Source organism: Xenopus laevis, chromosome 2L (genome assembly GCF_017654675.1).
Source record: "Xenopus laevis strain J_2021 chromosome 2L, Xenopus_laevis_v10.1, whole genome shotgun sequence".
NCBI classification, from domain to species: Eukaryota; Metazoa; Chordata; class Amphibia; order Anura; family Pipidae; genus Xenopus; species Xenopus laevis.
Window position 1 is genome coordinate 156,251,735 of NC_054373.1, and position 19,829 is coordinate 156,271,563.

A 19,829-nucleotide genomic window follows, 5' to 3' on the forward strand; every position below is an offset into this window, starting at 1 on the left:
ACTGTACAACATTTTAATGTACATATCAAGTCCTCCTCCAAATGTAGAACATTCACATTTCCCTTTCTAACAGAAATAAAGCAAACTATACAGAAAACTATATTGAAAGCTGTAGTAGTTGTACAGAATGATTATGTAGAAAGTCTACTTTGTCCAGGGAAAAGAATGCATATAGTGCTGTACTTTCTGGTTCTTACTTGTTATTTTATTTTCACCTGCTCACTTTCAAGGATCTGTCTTTACACCAATAATGCTGGAAGCGTAAATGTCATTCCTGAAATTTTATTTGAAAAAAAAATGCCTTCTGGGCACATTGTGCATAATAATCTTGTAAATTGATCTCATTGCACTCTTTTAGACCACGCAGCACAAGTATATAAGAGCAGCTGCTAAATCTCAGATACAGAGGGGTTCTGTCTCCTTGACTCTCTGTTTCTGTACATCAATTTCAATTTTGTTCAACCCAAAATGAGTCAGTATAAGCAGTTTAGTGTTCGATCAGTTGCAACTTCAGGCAAGCCTGGCTTCAGTTCATTTTCTGTGGCTAAGAGTGGTGGAGGATTTGGAAGTGCTTCAGGAGGAGGTAGCTTTGGTAGCAGAAGTCTTTATAATCTAGGGTCAAGGAAGGTCAGTTCTGTTAGCTCTGCAAGTGGAGGTGGCTATGGAAGTGCAGCAGGTGGTTTTGGTGGAAGAGTAAGTGGTTTTGGTGGTGGAGTAGGTGGGGGAGGCTATGGAGGAGCTGGTGGTGCCTTTGGAGGAGCTGGTGGTGCATTTGGAGGAGCTGGCGGTGGTGGCTTTGGAGGAGCTGGATTTGGAGGTTTTGGAGGTGCTGGCTTTCCTGGTGGACCATCAGCTGGTATACAAGAAGTTACAATCAACCAAAGTCTCTTGGCACCACTGAACCTGGAAATTGATCCAAACATTCAGAGAGTTCGAGTGGAGGAGAGAGAACAAATTAAAACTCTGAACAACAAATTTGCTTCTTTTATTGACAAGGTAACATTTGATAAAGTATTATTATATATATTATTATGCCTATATTTCTTTGCACACATGGTCATGGTTAAAGAAAGTAAGGGGTTTGGTAAGTTTATGGTTTCTTTGCAGTAAACTCCAACCAAATGTGTTTTCCAGTTGTCTTCAATTGTTATCTCATGCCATAGTGATTTTTAAATTCACATATAGTATCCATAATAACTAATTAGCACTAATATATTCACAAACATTTATTTTAATTTATGTTAGGTCCGGTTCCTTGAACAACAGAATAAGGTGCTTGAAACTAAATGGACCTTATTGCAAGAACAAGGAGGCCAAGTGAAAGGGTCAAGAAAAAGCAACACTGAGCCTATTTTCGATGCCTATGTCAACAACCTCAAGAGGCAACTGGATGCTTTGCAAAATGATAAACTAAGGCTTGACGGGGAGTTAAGAAATATGCAAGACTTGGTCGATGACTTCAAAAATAAGTAAGCAATGTTCATACTAATTTGACACTAAGATCCTACATCTACAGGAGGGCGGGTGCATTATTTGAAACAGTCAGGTTGGCGCACAAGATACACAAGGTGCAGCATTTGTTGTAAGAGAAAGAGGGTGTGGCTGTGTGACACGGGCATTAGTTAAACACAATTTAGGTGTACTTGTGACATGGTGTGATTAAGCTTGGTATGCAATCTTATTAATCACCTTATTTATTTATTGGTAGATACGAAGATGAAATTAACAAGAGAACATCAGCAGAAAATGAGTTTGTTGTTATTAAGAAGGTAAGTTATAGTAAAATTAAAAATTTTTTTTTTAAAAAAGCTGAATGTATAGTAAACGACTCTATTCAAGAAAGCTATTAAGTATCTGTATCTGGTTCTAGAATAGCTCTAAAGTGAGAAAGAATACCAGCTCCATTTGGATATTATGCATATTATCTGGATTTCATAAAAAGTATATTGGCCTTAGTAAATGTTCTCCTAACTGTATCCTGTTCCATATCAAAGATTATTACAGGACTAATGGGCAATTATATACACTTTAGGGATCATTTACTATTTACCCAGATGCAAGTGCTAGAGCACTAAGCTAAAGCATAAACCTAAGTACACAAAAATTCTGCACTAGGTGCAGAGTGCAGTGCCATTGCACAAATTATTGTAGCTGAAATACAGTCATCATAGCTGTTCTGCCATCTGTTCATTTTCCATCAGACGGAAAACAAATGGATGCGTAACTACTGAAGAGACCCTCTCACAACAATGGCAGAACCCTCATATTAATCAGCCGCAGGAGCTCTGCAAATTATTTCCATAAATAGAGTGCACACACTTCTGACATTGCTTAGTTTATCATAACAAACATTTGGAGCAGACGTAACACCAAAGGAGGATGGGACAAAGGCATGATAGGCTACTGCCTGCCAACATTCTGTATTGTGATACATTGCCTATAAAAGTAAAAATGCTTCTGCTAATAATCGTATTATATAAAATGAGACTGACATCAGACAGCATTATATATACACTAAATTCATAACATCTGCCATGTTTAGGGCATTTAATGTCTTCAGCAGACTTTGATATTTACCAGCTTGGCTGCTGTGATAATAAGCAACAGTCCAGTTAAAACTATAGTGAACTTGCAAATCTTATTAAGTTTAATAAGTGAAATGTGGCCTCTGCTGGAGTCTGTGTCAGCTGCTACAAATGAAGGCACTTCAGATATAAAATGTACATAGTGTTTTCGTGGCTATACAGAATTGACATGTAATATCACAACAGGTTCTTATCATGATGACTTATTGTCAGACTTGGCATTACTTCTGTTGGACTATTTTCAGTGATTTGAGATTGCTGTCATTTATATACAGGGTGATAAGCATCTGGTTTATGTTCTATGTTTCTGAGATGATAACCATGAATATCCTGTACACTATAGCCTTATAAACAGTGCTAAGTGATATCATCAGTTATAAATGGTGCTTTGTGATGTTATTTGTGTTACATGACTCACTGAGACATATGTATTATAAAGAATTTTGCACCCCTCTTGTAAAATAAGCGCATATCTGAAGTCATCACCAAGGAGTTCCATGACCATATAAAAGCACTCTGCATTTAAAAGGTCACAGAACTCCTTAATGATTAAAGGAACAGTAACACCAAAAAATGTAAGTGTTTTAAAGTAATGAAAACATCATTTGCTGTTGCCCTGCACTGGTAAAACCGATGTGTTTGCTTCAGAAACACTACTATAGTTCATATAAACAAGCTGCTGTGGAGCAATGGCGGAAATTGAAAAACGGCTATATGGCACAGATAACACCATTAGACAGACAGAGCTTATTGGCTACCTGCTGTGTAACCTGAGCCTTTTCTCCTTTGAATGGCTGCCCCCATTGCTACACAGCAGCTTATTTATATAAACAATAGTAGTTTTTCTGAAGCAAACACACCAGTTTTACCAGTGCAGGGCAACACTGCGTTATATTTTCATTACTTTTAAAAACATTTTTATTTTTTGACTTTACTGTTCTGTTCCTTTAAGAATATCCTTATATTTTACAACAGGGGTATATTATTCTCTATACAACTTATGTTTGGTGATGTCCTGAGTTATAAATAGTATTTAATGATGCCTCTTATATCATAAGAAATGTACCTTGCCTTTAAAATATGAGGGCATTGTATAAGTGTCCTTGGAACGCCATGGTATGTATGATTAGTGATGGGCGAATTTGCGCCCTTTGCTTCGCCGAAAAATTCGCGAAACGGCGAAAAATTCGCGAAACGGCGCCGGCGTCTCGTTTTTGACGCCGGCGCCCGTTTTTTTCAACGCCGGTGCCCGTTTTTGACGCCGGCTCCCGTTTTGAATTTTCGCGGGCGTTTTGCGAATTTATTCGCCTGCTTCGAATCGCACAAATTCGCCGCGAATTTGCGCCTGTCGAATAAATTCGCCCATCACTATGTATGATGTGACTGGTGATAAAACTCCTTGTTGACTTCTAGTATCCTTATATTTTACTATATAAATATACTGTACTATAAATACTATGGGGCAGATTTACTAAAGGGTGAAGTGGCTAACACTAGCATCAATTCGCGTTCAGCGCCCAGTATGAAACTCCGGATGTTGTCTGAAATAATTTTTGCCTTGCGAAGTGTTGCGCTGGGTGCGAAGTGGACGCCAGTTAGTAAATCTGCCCCTATATTATTATAAATATACTATATACATATTATAATAATTGATCAGGGGTTTCCGTTGTTCTATAAGTAAATGCTTAACTTCTCTATGTAAATGATTAACTATTGTATGTTCTGTGCTTTATTTTTCACACTTGACCTAATTTTGCATGAATTCCATTTCTCAGGATGTGGATGCTTCTTACATGGGCAAGGTGGAACTGGAAGCCAAAGTAGATGCTCTGACAGATGAACTCAACTTCCTGAGGACCTTCTTTGAAGCTGTAATATATGTTTTGCTTTATTTATATAATACAGTAATTAGAGGTTCACAAAACAACCACAGTCCTACAGCTGTTTTTGAATAATATGATTCAGTGAAAAGGAGAGACATTATTACTCTACTGTACTCATACTTTGCAGATATCGGGTTAACTAAAAACAATTTAATGACTACTTTAAGATGGAATAATTATTCTAACTTCATTATCCATATGCACTCAACTATTTGTAGAAAAGTAAGGGGTCCTTTTAATGATGAAAGACAACCAAGTGTCTGGGGAGAAATTACAGGGATATAGATCTTCAAGACAACCTTTGGTTATTAATGGAATATTTGTAGTTGAAGCTGAACAACAATTGGAAAGCTGCTGGTTGGACATCCCTATTGTACTGATATACACAGTAACATGGGCTTTGTATTTTTCTGTACTACCCTAAAACTTGACCCCTCTAAAAACTTGACCCCTCTAGGAACTGGGTGAGTTGCAGGCTCAGAACTCTGACACCTCTGTTGTCCTGTCCATGGACAATAACCGAGCTTTGGATCTGGAAAGCATCATCACTGAGGTGAAGGCTCAGTATGAAGACATAGCAAAGAAGAGCAGAGCTGAAGCTGAATCTGTTTACCAGGACAAGGTAAGGGCAATGATCTTCTCATAGACACCAAAGATAAGCCAAAGAACTATAAACCAATTGCATGAGAGCAGAATCTATTGCTTTTGATCACCCTCCAGCACCCACAACACAGATAAGAAGAAGGCATTCAAGTAAGAATTTAATTGTACTGTGTACGCTGTACTCTGTACATATGACAATTAAACTTTGGATATTGAATCAGTTTCTTGATACATGTTAAACAATTAAAAGGCATTGCTAACCATGATATTCACCTTATCTTAAAATTTTTGGGGAAACAAGAAGTAAATCTGTACCTTATTTTGTAAGGTTCAAGCATTGCAAGCATCTGCAGGCGAACAAGGAGATGTTCTGCGCAATACAAAGAATGAGATCTCAGAGCTCAATCGTACAGCCCAGAGACTGAAAGCTGAAATTGGAAATGTGAAGAAACAGGTGAGGCATTGGCTTGGGTTTAGAAAATGTGGCAATATAACCTGTCCTATGATAGGCTAATACCTTAGCCCCAAATGGAGACCAGCACTGGCAACTAAAGCTGGCCATAGATGCAAAGATCTGATTGTACGAATCATCGCACGATCGGACCCATCTCCCGACCCGCCACTAACCATTCAGATCAAAGTCTTACCAGTCAGATCAAATAAAGTAGTTAAAGAACAGATCAGCAATGTTCTGCCCCTGACAGCAATCGTACGATATCTATGTCCAACCAAAGCTAGTGACAGTCTCCCACTGAAAATCGTACGATCGGCAATACACGCAGAGATATTATCGGCAGCCGACAGAAATGTTCTAACCTGTCCGATCGACCAAACGACCGATCTCCGCAGGACGAAAAACGTCGGGACTCTCCACACACGGTCCGAAAATCGTACGTATCCTCCATTCGTACGATCAGATCTTTGCGTCTATGGCCAGCTTTAGGTTTATCAGAGGGTCGTGCATAGAATATACTTGCAAGATTGTTTGTATTTATTAAAGTATATTTATTGCACTATTGTTATTACATGTCAGTATTATGACATTTATATTAGGGATGCACCGAATCTGCTAGGTTGTATTCGACCAAACCCCTGAATCCTTTGTGAAAGATTTGGCCGAATACCAAACCGAATTGAACCATAATTTGCATATGCAAATCAGTAAAGGGGCGGGAAAAAGAAAGTTAAGTTAAGATTCGGTTCAGCCAGGCACAAGGATTTGTCTGAATCTGTATCCTGCTAAAAATGGCCGAATCCTGGCCAAATACTGAAACGAATCCTGGATTCTGTGCATCTCTAATTTATATACAGTCTAAACATCGATGAAATTATAATTTCAAAGTGCTTCATAGATATCATGAAAAACAACATGAACAAATGTTGCTCAGCTCCGATATTGCAGGAAAACTACTGTTTCAGAGTGCTCTAGCTTTTGTCACAGTGTAAGGAATTGTTGGAACTGGAAGAGTTGTTAGAAAGAGCTGCAATGTCATAGTGTGATAAACAATGCCCTAGATCATCTGGGCTCTAGTACATTTGCTCTGGCTTCTGGGTAGTCTGTCCATTGTCCCCAATCCAAAAGTCACAGAGACGGGCCATGACTAAATGTATTTTATGTGAACTGCATTTATCACATTTTTGTTTAAAATTATGGGTATAATTAGGTCAAGACAATTTCGATATAAATATAGTCCAAATGATATACTCTTAAATGCACATCAGGTCAATTACCTGGTTATAGATGAGACTCAACTGTAATCTGACTCTTATTCTATGTAGATTTAAGCAGAAAAAGAGAAAGTCTGTCAGTAGAGGTGTAAAAGTCATAAAGCATAATGACATATTGTTTCCAAAATACCCTTTCTGCAAATCAGCATGCAGTAGGAAGCATTCACACTGGCTTGGCTTGTCTAAAGAAAAAGGTTAGGTAGAAAAATTCTTAAATTTTTAGGCTACCATGTCCAGTGAATGATCCTCTATTGACTTTGAGACAGGGGTTATTTCTGAGGATCATTTGGCAGTAGCTAACATGATGAATATGGCTCAACTATCCATTAAAAAAGCTGTGACCCAAGTAACGTTGGATGAAAACCTAATTGAAATACAGTAGCTATGGGCAACTGTGCGAGAAGCACTTAATGACTGCTCTTCTGCTTTTGTTTACTATTGAACTGGTAGATACTGGGCACAATGTGGAATGCACATAACAGTTGACTAGGGAGAGCAGTTACAGAGGGGAATGGCTTTTATAGCTATGACTGATCTAATGCAAATATATTCCTTCTTTCATATTGGTGTTTCCTATATTTTTATAGCTATGTGCATTAACAATTAATCAGGTCTTCTTTTAGGTTTTGGCACTAATCATAGGGAGTATTTACTCTGTAGGATTGCTTTCAGGCCAGGTACACCTGAAAAATTTCCAGCATCATCTTTCTGTTTTATCCAGATCGCCAAGCTGCAGGCATCTATTACTGAAGCAGAGGAGCGAGGGGATCTTGTTCTGAAAGATGCTCAAACCAAACTCGCTGAGCTGGAGGTTGCTCTGCAGAAGGCCAAGCAGGACATGGCTCTCCAGTTGAGGGAATACCAGGAACTGATGAATGTGAAACTGGCCCTGGATGTTGAAATTGCTACTTACAGGAAACTGCTGGAAGGGGAAGAGAGCAGGTAGGTGTTTTCAGTAAAAGCCACATTATTTTTAACAGCCTGAAACTTTTCTCATGTCTTAAAATACAGCGGTGGTTGAGCTATCATGTACGTTAGCTTGGGTTTCTTTTGCAGGGCAGTTCATACAGTGGGCATTGGCAGTCCTCAATGAGATAATGAGAACTAAGAATTCAGTGCTTCTACCAAGCACGGACAAACTGCTGCCACACAATACTAGGAATCGATTGTCTGCTCTAGTAGTGGAATTAATGCTCTTCTACACATGGGATAGAGTGAGAATAGCACAGGCAGTAAAACTTGATCCCCTCATTTATTGTGCCCATAGGAACCCCTAGAAATCACAAATTTGCCTGAATCAGTGTGGTGGGGAATAATGGAGTAAACACCTGGTTTCCTATGTTTATTTTCATATATGTATGTATAGGACAGGGCTTATTTTGATCTTTAATAATACTGATATTTTATTTTTTTAATTATTTCCTCTACAAAAAAAGCTTTAATAATTGATTATTTGGGAGGCAGCTTGGAAGAATATGGCTATGTAATAAAAGTCTGGAGCAGTAACTCATAGCAGCCAATCAGCAGGAAGCATTTACTGGCAAACATCTTTTTGGTTGATATAGATTGCTGCTCCTGGGCAAATGGGGAAGCTTATTTGTCAATATTCAAATTTGTGGATGTTTGAGTGTTTTAATAATTCAAATAAACTAAATAATTTGAGCAAGCTTAAATGTTTGCTTATTTATTTAAAAATTTGAATCTTAAAAAACTCGACCAAAACCATGAAAGAAATGGGTCTGTCTACGAAAAAATTTGAGAAATCTGAAAACTTGAAAACCTGAAATTAAAAAAATTGCTTACATTTTGCTTAAGAAAGCTTTTAAAAGCCGAGTTTTTTACGTTTTTTGTTGTCGAACATTTGAGTTTTGAAAACCATCATTTTAATTAGTGAGTTTTAGTGCAAAAAAATTCCAATTGCAGTAAGAATTTGAATTCAAACGCTGATAAATCAGTGGCTTAGTGTCTTTTCTTACATATGAGGGATAGTTCCTTCATTTACAGGAGTAGAGGAAGATCATGTTGTGTCATGTTTATGATATTAATTAATACTATGGAATTAATTGGATTTTGGTACTCTAGTAACCAGAATGATATGTCTCCACCGCTGGCAAACTTAGTAGCCAACATATGGTGTATGTTTCTCATTTTGATGAAGAGCTACAATTTTGTTAATTGACGCTAATTTTTTTATTCCATTCCATTTTTTTCAGGATTAATTCAGATGTCAATAATTTCAGCATCTGTAAGTATTTTCTGTGTGTTTCATTGAACCCTCATAATATATGCCATGTAGCCTTGTTTGTAGGGTCAGACTAGGCCAATGGGACACCAGGAAAAAACCACTGGGCCCAGGCCCTCGTAGACCCTACTGGCCCAGGCCGTTCCCTGCTCAAAATTGCTGCCCCCAACCTCCCTCCCTGGCCCCGTTTGTGATCCTGAGAAGAAAAAGTTACACGTGGGGGACCGGAGGTGGCTTTGAGGCTAGGGCGGGGGCCAAGGTGGGGTGTGGGGGCCCCACAGGCAGCAGTCCCAGTGGGCCTCAGGCCCCCCCAGTCTGACACTGCTTGTCAGTCAGTGAGCATTCCTATCGACATATATATCCCATGAATATGAATGTCACAGTATAACACTGGGTGAAGTATCCAGCCATCTTAATAAAGATCTGATCTTTTTATAACATGTGCAAATTTTGCTCCAATTCGAGTAAAGCAAAACAGCAGATATATTTTTGTTATCTTTCAGCTGAATGCAAATATCTGATTGCTATGATTTACTTTACCTTGAGCAAACTTTGAGACCGTTCTTTTCTGTTTGTTTCATAGCTGTCATCAGCTCTGGAGGCAAAAGTTCCCTAGGAGGAGGAGGAGGAGGTGGATCTGGAGCAGGCTTCGGCTTTGGAAGTGGTGGTGGAGGCTTTGGTGGAAGTGGTGGTGGAGCCTTCAGTGGAAGTGGTGGTGGAGCCTTTGGTGGAAGTGGTGGCAGTGCCTTTGGTGGCAGTGGCCTTTCCTTTGGCTCAGGAGGTGGCGGATTCAGCTCCTCAAGCTCCTCATTTGGTGGTGGCGTCAGCAGCGGTGTGAGATTTTCTTCCAGCAAGTCCAGCTACAGGAGTTAATCAAGTCATGAAATGAGGCAAATATCAGTGCCCAGAACACAATAATTCATTGCCTGTTAATACAGATACTGCGCTTTCAGTTGCTGTAAACATTCTGTTCTGCAGATCCCATCCTCATGACTTTCTCTTTAAAGCAAACACATGTTTCCACTAAGGCTTTTCCGCAATAAGGTGCTGTCATTCCATACTTGTCTCTCAAGCATTGTCTGTGCAGGAGAAAAAAGGATTTAAAATTTTTGACAAAATGGTAAAAAATAAACATAATAAAAATAATACAATGCAATGCACATCCTTGTTACAATGCCTCCCAATTGTAATCCTAATTGCAAATTTGGGGTTATTCTCATATGTGGCAATCCTGCCCCATTTCTGCTTCATAAAGGTAAAACGATCGACGCAGGTCCCTGCAGTGGCACAAACAGAAGCAAACATGAGCAATCATTGTTAAGCATTTGACACCTTTTTTCCACCTCGATTTGTAAATTCCACCCACTAGGGGGATAATGTTATGTTTCTGTAAATGTGCACTGAGCTTAAGCATTGTGGCACAAATAAACATAATCCTGCTGCAATATAAATCCACTGTTCTGTCTTTTTTTAATTGTGAAATTGTTTTGGAAATATGTATAGAAGAGTAGAAAGCTGCTGCAACAAAATCATATTTAATCAATCAAACAAATAAACCATACTACACAAGTGCCACATTTCAGGTTGTCCCTCAACTCTTCCTCAAGCCCAGTAACAAACAACATACTATAGGGGAGTAATATAATAAAATAAAGTTGCAAAATTCCGGGTCACTTCTGGATCTGCTGCTGTTCTGAAACAAGGCTCTTTTTGCCATTCCTGGTAAAGACTCACCTGAGGCAATGTTTTTCAACTTGCAGAAGTTTGCACCAGGTCTGGTAACGTACAGCAACCTCAGCAGGTAGCATTATGACTTTTTTAATCTTACCCAATAAATGTTATGCAGTAAAACGAGTCGCCTGGACACATATATGCACCCACTTAAGTATCCATGGCACAAGGTAAACACATGGATTGTTGGTTATTTTTCTTAATGAAAAAATAGCCCCGGTAAAGTAAATGCAGACTAACCACCCAGATCCAAATATAGATAAAAAAAGACCCTTGGATGGAGACTCTAAAACCTAACTTTCTTAAAGTTGTTGATATGCTAAGACAATTTTCAACTGTTCATTTTTTATTGTTTGTGTTTTTCGAGCTCTCCGGCTTGCAATTTCATCAGTCTGGTTGCAGGGCTCCAAATTACCCTAGCAACCATACACTAATTTGAGAGACTGGAATATGAATAGAAGAGGGTCTGAATAGAAAGATGAATAATAAAAACTAGCAAGAACAATGTGTAGCCATACTGAGCATTTTTGTAATGACTAACGCTTACCCTGGTGGTCTAGTGGGCAGCGGAGTCCACCGGACCTCCTTTGGCGTGGACGCCCGCCGCAATGCTGCCTTCCCTTGCTGCGCCGGTTTCCCTGTGGCGTGCGCACCGGCGTACTTCCTGGTTTATGCGCTGGCGTGATGACATCACACGCAAGGGCCCGAAATTCAAATTGTATAAAAAGGGAATTCAGTGTTCTGCAAACGGCCCGTTGTTAGGTTCTATTTAGAAAGTTCCTAGGTGCCTTGCTTAAGTTTGATCCATTCTGTGATACTGTGTATTGACCCTTGCCTGCCTGCTTTACTACTCTGACCTCTCCAATCCTGACCTTGCCTGTCCGTGACTACTCTGATCTCTCCAATCCTGATCCTTGCCTGGCCTCCGACTAGTCTACACTCTCCAATCCGATTCCGGCCTGTCTGACGATTCTCTGCTTGTCCTGGCCCGGCCTGCCTGTTCCGGGTGGTGTTCTTCCTTCCAGTATCCTGGTGAGATGATCGTGCCCCTTTGCTCGTCCAGAACCATTAGCTTAGCTCCTCTCTCAAATAAGACCTGGCGGCATCTGATTAGCCGAGGGCTCCTCCCGAGGTGAAAGGCGGCGGTTAGAGGCAGAAGTGAGAGCCGAGACCAAGGAGCTTAGCTTGGGTTCTGGATATAGGGTGCCGAACATGACAATTTGTTTTTTTTTATTGAGATTAGTCGCCTGGGTGAAGGCACACGCGGTGCTTCATTTTTCGAAGTCGCCCGAAGTTTCCTTCTGAGGAAAATGAAGCATCGCGTTTGCCTTCGCTCAGGCGATTTTCATTTTAGCCGGGGGAGGAGGAAGGCAGTTGAGGGAGTTTGTCACCCAGAAGAAGAGGAGATTTGTCGCTGGGGCAACTAATCTACCTGAATCTGCTTGTGTGGCCTGACCCTAAAAGTTAATTTAAAGGTGAACCACCCTTTTAAGATCCCATCATCCAGCCCCCTACCAAAATAGGTATGGGAGGACGTACTCAATCACTTTAGACACTTCATTGAGAAAAAGAGTGCCCAGCTTTGAGTAAATGTTTTCGTTCAGGTATTTATCTCCAAGGTGAGATTAGCACAATAACACACTTGTTGTCCATTGCAGTTTTTTTTTCTTTTAAAATTATTTTTATTGAAGTTTCAATAAAATACAATGACTTAACAAGATAAAATACATATGTTTCCAAAAGAAAGGAATTTACATATGATGAAATTCCAAAGATTTCTTCATGAAAACAATAAAAATAAAAACAATAAAAACAAAACAAATTAGAAACAAATTGACCTGTTATTTCTAATCATCTAATGAAAGCAATCTGTCATTCCTTTTAAATGTGCAGACAACTAGAAGAAAGACTCTTGGCTATTTTGCTATTGTAGACCATCTCAGACATAACTACAGTATCTCCCTGTATCTGTCCACATTGGACAGAATCACTTATAAACACAAGAAACCAAAATTGTGCTTCTTAGTCTGGCACTTTTTGGAAATGTGAATTCATCCATTACCTTCCAAACCTGCCTATCTGACCAATCAGGTTGTGTCATTGCAAAGTTTCAGAAAACTACTTATCTGGCATTGTTACAGAGGAGAAAATGGCTAGGGATTCTCAGGGAACTGAGCTTGGCTATGTGTTCCATTTAAAGTATCTGCCAAAATCACAATATTTCCAAATAGCAAAAGGCTTCATTAAAGGAAAACTAAACCCTAAAAATGAATGTGGCTAAAAATGTAACATTTTATATATACATAACTACTAATTAGCAAGTGAGAAAATACAAGGTTACTGAAATGAATTCCTTGGACCAGGAAGGAATTTTTACCCCCCTCTGTGCCAAGTTGAAGAGGCTTCAGTTGGGGGTTTTTTTTTTGGCTTTCTTCTGAAGTTAGGCAGTTTTTAAATAAAAGGTTGAATTTGTTTATCTTTTTTCAACCTCTACTACTGTGTTACAATGAAAGTAAGATTAACTGTGCAAATATTCTCTGAAAAGAGAATGAATTCATGCTCTTGTTTTGTTAATGCCGTTGCCATCAAGTGTGAGTGATGATCTGCAGAGAAGGCTATTGGATATACAGTACAAACACTATATAAAGGGCAGGGTGTGATAAACGTAACAATGTACTCATTGTTACATTTAGAATTAATACTACATTTAGAATTAATACTATGCATTCATTTATACAGAGTCAGCCATGTATTATTAGGACCCACTGTGGTGGCAATGAAGTGGCTCGTCTGTGTTTGATGGTTGAGAGTGGTGCTGTAGGTTCAGCAGTAGCATTCGTTGAGGGGGGCGGGCCCTGGTGCGTGACGCGCAGCCGGGCCCCGCCCCCCTCCGTACCGCCGCATTTGGCCGCATTTTCAGCGGCGAACGGACTGCCGGGGGGTCCTGAGGGGGTGCGGGCCCTGGCCCGCTCGCACCCCCTGCTCCCCCGGTAGTTCTGCCACTGAGGTTCAGGCACATAAGAAAAAAATGTAAAGGTGCTTAAGACATTTATCCCAGTTATTTCTTTGCATTGATTTTCTTTTGCAGTGAGTCTCCATATTGTATCTGCTTTCACACTAAGGAAGCAGTATGCTGGACTGAGATAAAGTCAGTTACTGTATCACATTGGAAGACCCTAATTTTTCATTAATTTTCTGAAACAGAACAGGTGCCCATTAAAAGACCATATGTCAGACTTCCAGTGGTGATGTCTGTAGAGAGAGACTCACAAGAACCTCACACTGCCACAGGGCTGACCTGGGGGGGGGAGACAGGGAGCCAATGTAGTGGAGAAAAGTGTCACGTCTTCCCTGGGGAGACAGCGTGGAGTACCAGGAAGTTAGGAGCGTGATGACTGGGTAACCCGCGGTGTAACCATACACAGCATTACGGAGATCAAAATTCATGATAATGGGGAAATAATATTTTAATAAACTTAGAGAAGTGATAACAACTCACACTGCTCACAATGTATATACAAACTTGAATTAGTAGAAAGCAGCAGGCAGGGACACAGTCCAGAATCAGGCCAGAGAGTCAAGGCAAGCGGCAGACAAACAAGGAGTCAGCACCGGGGAATCCAAAATCAGTGCAAGCAGGGGCAATAGTGTACAGGAACAAGGAAGGAACAGAACTCGGAATCAGCAACAGAGCAGTAACAAGAACTTGGAACAGGATCAGATGATACAGGAATCAGCAGCAAGATCACAGGAACAGCTTATTGACCAAGCACTGGGCAGAGGTCAAGGGCAGGCTTAAAAAGGGTCAGGATTGGATCATGGGAAACAGATGGGGATAATGAGATGGACGTAGAGATAGGGCCGAAGACTGGAGTAAACCAGAAATTACAAAATGAAGATCAAGACAAGCCTAAGGAAGGAAAGAAACAGTCAAGCACACATGTGATAGCACAAGCCATGTGACACTGCTGTGGAGGTAAGTCAGGGTGCATGATGATGCTGGAATATGGGCAACCCAATCCAAGGACAGGCACCACTGCACAGGCAGAGGAACCTTACGCCATAGCTGCCATTTTGGAGCACTGATTGCCTATATGGAGGAAGGACAATGGAACCTGCAGGACAATGTGAGTCTTCTAGACAAATATTTTCATTTTACGTTAACCAATCAAACTCATCAACTTAAAGAAGAAATTGTCCTGCAGTTAAGTAGCTCCAAATAAACATTTTTGCTTTTATTTTACTAATCAACATTTTACTAAGCTCTGGCTGGTGGACATACTGGGGCTCATTTATCAACACCGGGCAAATTTGCCCATGGGCAGTTACCCATAACAACCAATCAGTGAATAGCTTTTTAAAGCCAGCTGCAAGTAGAACAATGAATGCAGCAATATGATTGGTTGCCATGGGTTACTGCCCATGAGCAAATTTGCCCGGTGTTGATAAATGACCCCCACTGTATCTGCAGATCACTGAATTGCTGAAAACACAATTTTTTTTAAATGGAATGCAAAACATAATTCTAATTTGGATTGGTATCACAGTCACAGGTTCACATTGGAAATCAGTTGAATGTGTGGACAACTGATGCCTGCGTTTCCACTCTTGTCCTCTCTGCTGCAGTGCTTATCATGTTTTGATATTCAACAAATGCTTATTAAGAGCTTACATAATGAAAGCAAGAATGTGCAGATGGGTAACTGCTGATAAGCCTCCATCAAACCTCTTTCCTTATCTCCTTGCTCACATACAATCAGAACATGACATAGGCGTGGTTTTTCAAGACAGGATTAATGTGGCCTTTTGTTCTGCCAGGATGATGCCCAACTTATAGGAACATGTTTGACAAAACATTTTTCTCTTGGCCAAACCCTTTTATGTTCTTGTGGCTGAGCTAACCGACTATGTGAAGATATTCACAATTTCCAAGTGTGACTAATGTGTCTAGCAGTGCTGACTAACGTGTGGAAACCACCTATTGTGGAAACCAGCTATTGATGCCACTGATTCACCCAAAATTCACACTGATGTGGTTCTGAAGTATGTAACACTAGTGAGATAAACATCAGGGCAAAGGAGTATACCATGACTTTTACTAACATATAAATAATATTTCATGTCATCATCTACCTGGAATATATATAATGTCAGCATATTCAGTTGGTTTCAAGTACAGGTATGTGACCTGTTATCCAGAATGCTCAGGACCTGGGGTTTTCCATATAATGGATCTTTCTGTAATATGTATCTTCATATCTTAAGTCTACTAGAAAATCATGTAAACATTAAATAAACAAAATAGGCTGGTTTTGCTTCCAAAAAGGATTAATTATATCTTAGTTTGGATCAAAGTACAAAGTACTGTTTTATTGCAGAGAAAAAAAGAAATCATCTTTAAAAATAAGGGTAATTTGGATAAAATGGAGTCTATGGGAGACAACCTTTCTCTAATTCAGAGCTGTCTGGATAATGGGTTTCTGGATATCAGATCCCATTCCTGTATTTGATTAAAATGGAGTCTATGGGAGACAGCCTTACTGTAATTCAGAGCTTTCTGGATAGCGGGTTCGGCCTGGGAGCAGATTTACTAAAGGATAAAGTGACTAACGCTGGCGACCATTTGAGTTACTGCTTTCAGGCACTTCACCCTTTTACTAATGGGCACAGGAGTCACTTCGCTAGCGAAGGAGATAGACGCTAGTGGTGATTTGCACTCTAAGGACCGGTGACTTTTCGCTCTGGCGAATGGACGTTACTCCGCAAATTCACTAAGATGCGGATTTTACTGAACGTTACCTTTTTCGCCAGACTTGCCTTCGCCAGCTCAGACCAGGCGAAGTGACTTCCTCAATCTTCAGTTACTTAAATCAAATTTTTTGAGTGGAAAAACTTCTAAGTCCAAAAAACGCTGGTGTCTTTTCCTTTTTTCAGGGTAATAGGCTGCAAAGGTGTTTTTTTTTTTGTGTAACCGGTTTCCCCCATACATTTTATAACATATGGAAACATTATTTTAAACTGGGCTTTTGTGTAGGGCATTATAACAACTCAATTGACTTTATTAGGGTTCCCTTGGCATGTGTAGTTATCAGTGTAAATATAATGTATTAGATGCAGTATGTACCATAAAGAGGTCCATTCAACTTTAAATTTGCCGCCGTATGCAAATTAGCCTGAGCGCAAGACCTCTAGCGAAGTTGCGCTAGGCAGAATTGAATGCTAGCGCTTCTTCACTTTGATTTGCTGGCATTGCCGAAGTAAAGCTAACGAATATTCGCCCAGGACGAAACTTCGCATTTTAGTAAATTAGATTTGTCTGAGCGAATTTTCACCTGGTGAAGTATTGCGATGCCGTCGATGGCGAATTTTCACTGGCTAGTAAATTTGCCCCTTGGATTGGCACAGAAGTTTGTTATACATTGTACTTTATCGAATATGAATTTATGACTGACCCAAAACAATTTGCTGAGCTTTAATGTCGCCCTGCACTGGGGTCATAGATCCTATTCCAAACATAGAATTTTGCCTGGGGGAAAATCCCTAATGAAGGATAATAATAGTAATATGACAAGGATCAGACCAAAGCTTACATAGGCAGCTCATATAGGCTTAGTAGGGTTTTACTGAAAAATGTTAAACATTTTTACTTTTGAAAAAGTTAGTATAGTACAGTATATGTCACTTATAAAGGCCCTACACAAAAGAGCTACAGCAATAAGGGACACAAACTGAGGTTTGGGAATTCACTGAGGTCTTCTGCTTTGCACTTTGCACCAGATTATAAATGCAGAATACAGTGCTTATGGCAAGGCACAGCATTGGACTGGGTGGCCTGGGGCCCACCAGGGCTGCTGCCTCAGGGGCTCCCACATACCACCAGCTGCAAAGCCCTCTCCAACCCCCCCTGCCACCCCAGCTGCACCCCCTTTCTCTTCCAGACTGGGGCAAGGGAGGGAGGTCGGGGTCAGCAGCATTGGTATCAGGCAGGGAGTGGGTCTGGGCTGGGGCCCACCATTTTTTTCCCTGGGTTCCGCCAGCCCAGTCCGACCCTTACAAGGCAACCCTGTCCTTACCGCCTGCCTGAGATTCAAATTTTAGTACCCAGCCAAATAATATGACTCAGGTGCACTAACCTCAACAGTTTCTACAGTTGCTGCCAAAACTTGCCTGATGGCAAAAGCTGGTTTGGCGTTTATCACAAAGAAAGCATAAGGACACAGCCGTGAATATGCATCCCAAACGTTTTTCAGTTTTGTGTGCCTTTAAGGCAACGGCACAGACAGACACACCTCGCAGTTGCCAGGGAAAGAGACAATGGGCAGAATTCAGTAGATCGTAAATGCCAACTGCAATCTATATTTACTGAGGACAACGTGTCATTATATAATTGCTGTTTATATTTCATCTTTGTACGAGAGAGACCCACTTAATCGCTTTTGACGTTCTTTATTATGCCAAGAGGAATGCTACCTGCCAAGGAGACACTGGCATCACATCAAATGTGGGCACTGACTTCCCTCCTATGGAAAGTAGGAGAGGCAATGTATAGAGCAACACTGAGTTACATTCAGATAAAGTGCCGGTATTACTGAACAAGTCACTGCTGAGTTAAGTATAGGGTTATTTATCTACTAATGTGCCAGCAGATGCAGAACTTCAGGGGAGTTGGGGTTTTTACATAGAAAGGCATCACATGCCATTCATTTAGTGTTGTTTGCCCACATACTTAAGTTTATATTTAAGGGAACATAATACAATGACAATCCTATTATAAGTAGGTACTATTTAACTCTTTAATAAGTAAGTTTACAATCACTGCCTTTATTTGAACAGTACATACCTTTGCTATGGGGAAGCGTTGGGTGGCACCATAGTTGTAGCTAAACATATTAATAAAGGGGTATCAGGAACAAAGAATTGGTTGATCAGTGGATCACGTGTTTCAGTATGAATATATACTCTACATTACTACAGCATTGATGACTCAATTACTATTGCTTATTGTTGTGAGCAAACTGGAAGCAGAAATGTGTGCATTAACACAAAAAATCTGAACATATTGGACATATAATATAATATAATATTATATTACATATAATAGTCATAGACACATTATAGACAATTTTTATCAGTAGTGGGTAAACCCACACAGACACAGCATACAAGCTCCTAGTGGATAGTGCCCTGGCTGGAAACAAACCCATGACATTGAGCATTCCATGGATCACTAGTAGGAATACCTGTTAAGTACATGGTCCCTACAAAGCACAAATGAGCAGCAAAACATTCTTTTCATGGATACCTTTCATCCTCTCACTAGCTGTACAGCACAATACCTACAAATATATTTAGGGCTATCTTGGTGTTCTATAAGCAAGTGTCTGGAAAGATTTCTTCTAGATAAACAAATATGGTTTTCTGCTGGGACTCCTTTATTTTGTTTTGTATATTTCCCACTGATGTTTGCAGGCAGTTGCTCTAATTCTCCGCATGAGAGATTTGGCCCAGTGCGCTGTTTTTTGTTCTCTCTCACAGGAGTGAAACAGCTATTGTTTGGTTAATACCATAAGAAATGCAGATGGGCGTTCACTGTCTTCATGCACAGATTGGCTTCAGTATCTTAAAACATAACAGAGGCTGGATGGAGATGAGACTTAGCAGCATTCCTGCCTTGTAAAAAGAGATTTCCTAACCACAGTTTGAGAGTGGTGATTTTGTTCCCCTGAGTCATTACAATGCCTGCAGGTCTATCTATGCATCGCTGGTGGGCTTTCACTTGGCGAAGGATGACGAGACATGTCCATCCCTGTGGTGGTGGGTCCAACTACTGCAAAACACTTCTACAGAGACTGTCCATTGGCTAACTGGGGGTATATGCTGAAGGGCAATGATCCATAACCAGTAGCTCATGAGCAACATGTTGCTCCCCAACCCCAAGTGGCCTCAAAGCTGGTGCTTATTTTTGAATTCCAGGTTATGACGCACGTTTTGGTTCTATAAAAATCAGGTGTACTGCCAAACAGAGCCTACTATTGGCTGTCAGTCCACATAGGAACT

General features: G+C 40.3%; 1 protein-coding gene across 1 annotated transcript; it reads left to right on the forward strand.

The window, feature by feature from the left end:
- Positions 1 to 403: 403 nt before the first annotated feature.
- Positions 404 to 10,492, forward strand: krt62.L (keratin 62 L homeolog). The gene is given in 9 exon segments (NM_001085584.1): positions 404 to 996; positions 1,246 to 1,469; positions 1,709 to 1,769; positions 4,361 to 4,456; positions 4,926 to 5,090; positions 5,400 to 5,525; positions 7,521 to 7,741; positions 9,013 to 9,044; positions 9,625 to 10,492. Coding segments are annotated over 9 exon segments (1,743 nt in total). The 5' UTR covers positions 404 to 468; the 3' UTR covers positions 9,915 to 10,492.
- Positions 10,493 to 19,829: the final 9,337 nt, after the last annotated feature.